The sequence below is a fragment of the Oryza sativa genome, chromosome 2 (genome assembly GCF_034140825.1).
Source record: "Oryza sativa Japonica Group chromosome 2, ASM3414082v1".
Lineage (NCBI taxonomy): Eukaryota > Viridiplantae > Streptophyta > Magnoliopsida > Poales > Poaceae > Oryza > Oryza sativa.
Window position 1 is genome coordinate 23561846 of NC_089036.1, and position 8267 is coordinate 23570112.

At 40.8% G+C, this 8267-nt stretch overlaps 1 protein-coding gene across 1 annotated transcript; it reads right to left on the minus strand.

Moving 5' to 3' along the window:
* Positions 1-3965: 3965 nt before the first annotated feature.
* Positions 3966-7105, minus strand: LOC4329854 (uncharacterized). Its single transcript, XM_015771715.3, has 2 exons — positions 6661-7105; positions 3966-5412 (listed from the first exon to the last, which is right to left on the minus strand). Exons 1-2 carry the CDS (start codon positions 6727-6729, stop codon positions 4312-4314), a joined length of 1170 nt encoding a protein of 389 aa, XP_015627201.1. The 5' UTR covers positions 6730-7105; the 3' UTR covers positions 3966-4311.
* Between the last annotated feature and the right edge of the window lie 1162 nt (positions 7106-8267).

Consider the following 8267-nt stretch of genomic DNA (forward strand, 5'->3'; position numbering starts at 1 on the left):
AATTCTGAACATGAACTCTGAATCTCTGATAATGCCGCTGTTGTCTTGAGCCAGAATAATTAAGCTAAGAAGATAAGACAAATACGGTATTTAAGGCTTAATGTCACTGAAATCTACTCCCTTCGTCCATCGGTCCATATTGTACATGAATCTGTCTCGCTGTCATGAGTTCTTAATAAATGCTAAAAAAACGCATGTTGTTTGTCTGAAACTCTGAATATATCAGAGGAATGAGTTCTTAACAATCATGCTATTTTCAGTGCATTCGTTGTGAAAAATCTAAACATCTCTGATGTTTTCTTGAGCTAGAAAGATACAGTTTTGGTTCTGGCTCTTGACCTGTACTGCGAGCTTGAAAAGTCGGAGGCCATATCCAGATATATATGCCATTTGTCGCACAGATTTGAAGAGTATTTTGTTCCGTTGCTTCTACCTCAGCCGTTAATCTTATGTAGAAAGATAAAGCCAGAGAGAAACACAAGCTACAAAGATAAGTTGTGTGCGTACAGCTTACCAAAGCAACAATACAAGGAGCAACAAGAGGAAAGCACAAGAGAAATCTGTGGACTCTGAACTTTCTGAACTTTTCTGAAGAGATAGTGGACTCTGAACTTCCTTGAAACTGCTTGATGGCCTGTAGGCTTATAGTTAGCCTGTGGATCGGTGGATGTTCAGAAATACAGAATAATCAGAGAGGTAACTAGCACTAGTATAATTCAACTAGGGCATCTCTTAGGCAGTGCTTATGTCCAGGAAATTATATATCATGGAACATTAAGAGATTATTGCTGCAGAGTTTTTTTTGTGCCAAATTGGAAAAGGAGTAGAATATGTAAACATATGCCTGCCAGCGCCAAAGATGACTTGGAAGCAAGTCAATGAGGCTTACTCATGCATAGCTTCAACAAGTTCAACAAGAGAGATACTCCAAATTCTTGCATTTTGGCACAATGGCCGTTGGCTGCTGGGTATCAGAAAGCAATCCCAGTGTCATGTCCAAACTCCAAATTCTCCATCATAAACCTCCAAATTTCCAAATCTAGTCAAAATTCTCCGGTTGTACTGCCAAACCGACAACAGTACAAGCCTGCATTTTCTGTCATGCTGATGTCGTAGGACTAGTCATACTGTACCTGAAGTCTGCTTCTCTGTCATCATTCTGCATCGTACGATCCAGTGACATGTATACGTTGTTTGTCTGAATAGTCATAGAGAAATCTTGAGATAACGGTTATGCAACTGTTTATTAATTTTGGATGAAGATTCACAAACAGAATTCAATAATTGTATACTCCTTATCTTTGGTTGGTAGTTTTTAGTTTGCTTTTTCTTCACGGTTGGTGTCCTCTTTTTTATGTGTGAACCTTTTTATTTTTGAGTGTTACGCTGTAATAATTGGCTGTAGCTCGTTGAGCAAAGCCAGAATATTCTATTCCATTATCTAAAAAAAAGTCATCAGAGAAATGAGTTATTATAGCAAGCTTTTCTTTTCTTTTAGTATAGTCCCTGTGGAAATTCTGAACAAGAACTCTGAATCTCTGACAATGGTGATCTTGAACCAGAATAATTAAGGTCAGAAGATAAGACAAATATGGTATTCAAGGCTTTATCTGTACATTTTGGACATGGCTCTTGACTGGCTCTACGAGCTTGAAAAGTCGGAGCCATATCCAGATATGCCATTTGTCGCAGAGCTGGAGAGTACTTTGTTCCGTTGCTTCGAATTCACCCGTTAATCTTCTGTAGATAGATGAAGCCAGAGAGAGACAGAAGCTACACAAGTTCTGTAAAGCTAATTAAAAGCCATTGTGAGGTATGAGTGCTGAGTACCCAATACTCATACACTGGGAGGAACAACCGGACAAGAGCTCTTTAGTGGTGATCCAGAAAAAGTATATCAGGATCCAATAATACTAATAATAATATAATTATCATGTATAAGTTTGTAATTAATATATTATAGGATAGATAGAAATTGATATCTTACCCAGTGTCCGGTACAATAGGATAAGTTCCGGTACAATAGGATAAGTACATGAAGGTATGCCCCTCTCTCAGCACGGTTTTATTATCTTGATGTAATTAACTGAGTTTAATTAAAGTTTATATCATCTTTTAAAAACCTAGACTATGGCTAAAGAGGAATCTTTGGACTCTGAAATTTCTTTGAACTGCATGATGGCCTGTAGGCTGTAGGATGTAGTGAGCCTGTGAATATTCAGAAATTCAGAACAATCAGAGAGGGTAAACTAGTATTCAACTGTGGCATCTTTTTTGAACGAACTGGGGCATCTTTTTTTGTTAGGCAGGGCTTGTGTACACCAGCAAATTTTAAATATGGCTCGGGACATTAAAATATTCTTATTGCATTTTTTTGCCGGTTTGGTAAAAAGAGAACATGTAAATGTAAAGCATATATGCCCTTCAGTGACTGCCGTACATGACCTGAAAGCAAGTCAATGAGGCTTTATCAACAACTAAGCCTAAGGGACTCACCCACAGTCTTCAACAAGATATATTTACAACCTTAAATCTTTTCTTGGAAACTAGGCAGAAATTGATTAATCTTTTTATCAGAAAGAAAACGACCACAAAACTGTCACTCCGTATGTCTAAATTCCAAAGTTATTTAGGAAGAGAGAGATGCGTTTCAGATTCAGGGTATTCTTTTACTTGACCCATCAGAATTGAGATTTTCTTTCTCTTTAAGTGGAGGCATGGGCGACGCAAAGATTAATAGCGACATTACATTAGAAGTGGGGATCTACTCGGCCATGATTCTTGGAACCACGAAATCTTTTTGGGTTTTGTTTGTTTCGTCCTAGTGTGCCTCGACGATTTTCAATTGGACGTGGATGGATGCTCACTCGAGGTCCCAGACCACTTTCCGGGCAGCCAATCGTCGACCCTGCGAAAGTCTTCCACTTAGAATTATCAGCGATGCGCTTTGCACTTTTATGCTCTAATGTTTGAATTATTTATGGGTAAGCCATAGAAAAATGAAGAAAAATTGAATGAAACAATTAAAAGTAATTTATCAATAGGACTTTTATATCTACATGTTACTAGTGGTTTAAAAGGTGCGAGGTGCTAGTGGTGACTTCGTTTCTCAAGATATTGCGGCACAGTCTTCCGAAGATGCTCATAAGAGAAGAACATGCATGTGTGTTCATAGGAGTAAGTGTGTACGCATTATAGACACATGCGTTTGTACTATATTTAAAAAAGGATAATGTTATAAAATGATTACGATGAAAAACTCTGAAATCAATTCCAAAATTAAGTTAAAAATTTAAATTTTAGTTACGGTAGATAAGCTAAGAACCTGACCATGAGAGACCTCGCCTCAACGCAATGCAACGTGTATGAGAGCAAAAGGTAAACCTGCGGAATTCGTAGCTTGCAATGTTTTTTCAAAAAATATTTGAAATAATTTTAACAGAATAAAAATCCATAAAAAAATATTTCATTTTTTTTTAAAAAGGAATACTTGCTGGAGCTCGTCAGGCAGATGAACCTGTACATGATGTTTGTCAATCTGGCTGAAGCGGACGTCCGACAAGAACAGCCTGTTCCAACCCACTTCGTCCCACAAAATGCCGCCTTAACATGTCGCTTAACGGCACGAACAGACGAACCCTCACAATAACTAAAAATATATATATAAGAGAATGTGATAGTTTACCCAACTGAACCTGCCAGCCAAGCAGCTCATTAACCATTACCAAGAGGATAAAATGATAAAAGGCAGTGAAAACACTGCATTTCTTGCCAACCTGCAACGACTCTGGTTGTTTGCTCTGGTTGTTTGCAAACAGTTAGCTGAGACCAAACACCAACTGCATTATACATGTGCTTTCTGTAGTGTACAGCAAATATATCAAATGACAGGAGGATGATTATTGCCCGGAGAATCAATGCAGGGTAACTCGTCTGGTAAGTAAATGATACTGTACAGAACAAGATAAAAAAAAATTCTGGATGTCATCCAGTTCACAATCTACAAGAGTTTCTGAGTTCATATATCAACCATGGAAGTAATGGGTAAAACTCAGGAGGTAAAAGCACACACACTGCTGAGCTCCTCTAAAAAAACAAGAACGCAGCGCCCAAGCATGCGCTATGCTGTCAGGCCTTCTTCCAATGTTTGGCTACACCAGTACAAAATCATGAACTCACCCAAATCGCCAAGCGATCGCTCAACTAAGTCAGCCAAATTGTATCAGGTACAACCAATATCTCGCATGTTGTTCTCCAAAGGGGCATCATCCACGATCCCCATGCGCATCAGGTTATGCAAGCTGCAAGTGCCTAGCCACTCTCTCTCATGCATCGCCCTGGAAGAAGATAACTGTACTGATCTACTTTCTCTAGCAAATAAGCAGGAAGATGAACGGCAGAAAATGTGCTTGGGATTGGACCCAGCTTGGCAATGATTTCTTGGAATGTGTATTCTTCAGGAAGCATGTCGAAAAGATCGGCTCCTCGGCATATCACATGCTGAATTCTTTTGGGGTTCAGGAAGTACTTAAATCTAATCCGATCAACATGGCTATAAGCTTGCATTTTGAAGACAAAATCACTAATGTAGCGAAAACAAAAGCTGCAGTGCCATCCTGAATCAGCCAGAAGGTCATCTGTTTGCCGGAAATGTGCATACCTCGTCTTTCCAGCCCGGTATCTGTGAATTGAAGCCCTCCAACTTTTGTCATCAAGGAAAAATTCAAATGAGTACAGATAGTTCCTGAGCTGGAGATGGAGTACTTCAGGTATGTCATCACACCATCTCAAGAGGTTGATCGTATGCCCACTTGGAATCTCATCAACATCAGACATGATCAACAGGTCATCATCTGTGATCCCGGCAATTTTAATAAGCTGGTCAAGAGCAACCCTCTGATATGACTCCTCGACAAATGGGTTCTCCCCCTTCACAAACCGACCACCTATCATACCATAGGTCAACCGTGATTCAGCAAATTCAAAACGTTGACGGTTTTCCTTGAAGTGGAGATCCTTTTTAAGGCCAGTGAAGGTTGAGTTGGACTCAAGCAACACAAACTCTGACACATAAGGGCTAAGCTCATGCCAACGGATATCAAGAATATCAAGCTCGTTGCTGAAAAGCACAGCATCAAAAACACGCCGCGGCGTTTCCCTGACTTTCCATCCATGTAACTTGCATAAGTTGGCCATTGAGACATTTTCGTTGTAGTAGTGAGGAAGTACTTTGAAGGGCTTTGGGGGCTTTTCCCAGATTGGTCTGAGGAAGTAAGTGACTTTCTGGCCATGAAGGTATATAACAAAGATCAGAATTGGCAGACCAATCAAGAGGATCAAAAGTGCTCTTAAATCAAACCCCCGAAGTGCGCACTTCAGCCTTGACATACTAAAAACTGCCTTTGAACCATGCTGCAAATGAAATCAGAAGAAAGTGAGAAATCAGATCGTCAACTGGAGCCAAAACCTGAATAGAGCTAAAAGTAAAAAAAGGCAATCTATGTCGATATCCTTCCACAGCCATAGAAACCCCAGTGAAATATATATAAAAACCACAAAGATTTTCAACAACAACGGTTACAACACCCAGGACGTTGGTTTATCAACCACTAGCACAGCAAAGCTTACAAAAGATGCAGGTTGTATGGCAGAATTGAGGATTTTGGCAAAGATGCTTATGAATGTAGTCCTATCAGAGATGACAGTTACAAACGATGCAGGTTGTGTATGGCAGAATTGAGGATTTTGGCAAAGATGCTTATGAATATAGTCCTATCAGAGATGACAGGGTGGCAGTGGTACTAAGCAATGGAAAGACAATAAAACAGCATAACTTAGTACGCAGGAGTACATGAACACTTTCCAGTGATTCAAGGCACAGAATTGAGAAAGCAAGTTAAAAAAAATCAATATCCTAAGATAGCATCACCGCGGCATAAAGCACAAGATTTTCCAGCATCCACCGTGAATTTCGCGGCAGCATCCAAAAGATAATTTATTTTGTTTAACAATGTTACCGCGTACTTTAAGACAATAAAGTATAGCTGGAGCAAAGTACTCATTACCATGTCGGATTATTTTTTTAATTAAAAAAAAACAGCATCCCTATGAATAACATGCTAATGCAGATCCACCAAACAAAGAAAAAGTGGGGAATCATCTAATCATTTATTTGCAAAATTATTTTCTTCCACGGCATGAATGATCCAAATCTGGACTGCCACAAAGAGAGATGATTTCCAGATACTTTCTACCAAGAAAAATAATAAAGCTCCAGAATTATAGGCTGGACAGCCAATTCTGCCAGCTCGCGAGATTCTACCGGCACCAGATGCATCCAAGCCTCGAACTCCACCTAATCCCAATCTCGAGCAGATGCCCCCGATTCCTCGAAAGCAATCAAGCAAACCTCGCGACTAAATCAATCGAAAACCTGAGCTCTCCGAGAGAAAGCTAAAGCCACCACTAATCGAGATTGAGATTGAGGAGCAAATTTCTTTTTTTCTCATAGCAAACCAAACGCGATAAAAAGAAAAATAGCAGAACAAGGCAAGGCGCCGTCAAGAACGGGTTCGAGAGAGAGAGAAACACGCGGCGCGGGGAGTGAAAGCGACAGATCTGATGGCGGAAGGAGGAGGAGGAGGGAGCCGGGCCGCTCACCTCGCTGTCGCAGACGTCCTCGCAGATGCCGTCCGTCTTCTTGCAGTTGTAGTACCCGCCGGCCTCCATCCCCGCGGCGGCGGCGGCGGCGGCGAAGAAGACGAGCGAGGAGGAGGAGGATCACGGGGGGAGCCTCTCGACGGGGGGGAACGGGAAACGGCTGACGCGCTGCTCCCGCCTCTCTCCAGCCCACGTCTCCCAATGGCAGGCGGCGGCGGGAGACCTCGCCGGCGGCGAGGTGGGGGGGAGGCGGTGCGCGTGCGCTCCCTGGTCGTCTTCTCCTGGTCTTTTTGCGTTCTCCCCCTCGGACTAAGCCCGTAATTACCGCGGCCTCCTCGCCGCGTGCGGCAGTCGGGCCGTCGGGGACGTGTTCCGAAATACGGGGAGTGTGCGGGGGGTGGGAGCGGAAGAGTGTTGTTGGGGTTGGGTTCGGTGCGAGAAGGGCGAGAGGGTGGGATAATTGGAAGCGACTAGTTATAGCCGTTTGTGGGTGGAGGGGGGGGAGGCTGGATTGAGAGGAGCCGGAGCGGGTCTTGGTTTGTCCTCGTGCAAACGGGGGCATCTTCCGTCAGGGTTAAGCCTGCCTGTGTTATTTCTCAGTTTTCTAACTCAGCTTTCTCGTTTTTGAAACTGCCAGACCGTGTATTTTTTATTAAAAAAAATCTATATAAAAATTATTTTAAAAATCATATTAACCTATTTTATAAAAAGCTAAAACTTAATTACTCATGCAATAATACGTATTTCGTTTTACGTGCCCTCCTCCCGAACGCAGCCTAAATGCTTTAACTTTCTCATTTTCTGTTTCAAACTGCTATACTGTATATTTATTCGTAAAATAATATATAAAAATTGTCTTTTAAAAAACTAAATATATTAACTTTTAAGTTTATAATAATTAATATTTATTTAATCATCTGGTAATGAGTTTTCTAGTTTCAATATTCTTCTCTCTCGATGAAACGAATGATTAAGTCAAGGTCTTTTAAGTCATACTGTCATCCTCTTCTGAAAATCACCTTTTATGGAACTTTTTGTGACTCATCTCACGATGAAATAGATATTTTCATCGAGGACGATGGGGAGAGGATGAAGAGATACATATCAATATTGTATACCTACAAGTACTCTCTTTCGGAAACACACAACATACCATGCACCCACAAACAGGCGTCTTTATAAACACACACATGTACACCGACCAACATACTTCCTCCGTCATCTTAATACTATAAATCTAAACAGCTTCCTGTCAATATTTGTAGTATTAGTATATATCTCATCTAACCATAATCTATTATATTTTGGAGTATTTTAAGATTAGTGAAGTCACCGTAGTCCATAGATGCTTTGATGTAGATAGGTACGACACCTACATATACATATCACCCCAAGATAATTGTGCCGTACATACATAATTGTAAAAGTTTATTTAAAACACAAGCATATTTGCACCTACAACCTTTTCCGTAAGAATTTTTTTGAGGTTGCGTAGAAATAAAGCACAATGTTGTATTCCTCTGTTCACTACTCCCTCCATCATATTTTGATCATCCCTTAAGGGTTTTGAGGTTTTCCTAAAAATGATTATCGTCTAACAAGTGTTT

What these genes read in the sequence shown, in the direction of transcription:
- LOC4329854 (XM_015771715.3), bottom strand. Translation starts at nt 6,729, where the DNA reads ATGGAGGCCGGCGGGTACTACAACTGCAAGAAGACGGACGGCATCTGC. An exon ending in AGGACGTCTGCGACAGCGAG is followed by an intron (nt 5,413 to 6,660) that starts GTGAGCGGCCCG and finishes TTTCATTTGCAG; the next exon opens with CATGGTTCAAAGGCAGTTTT.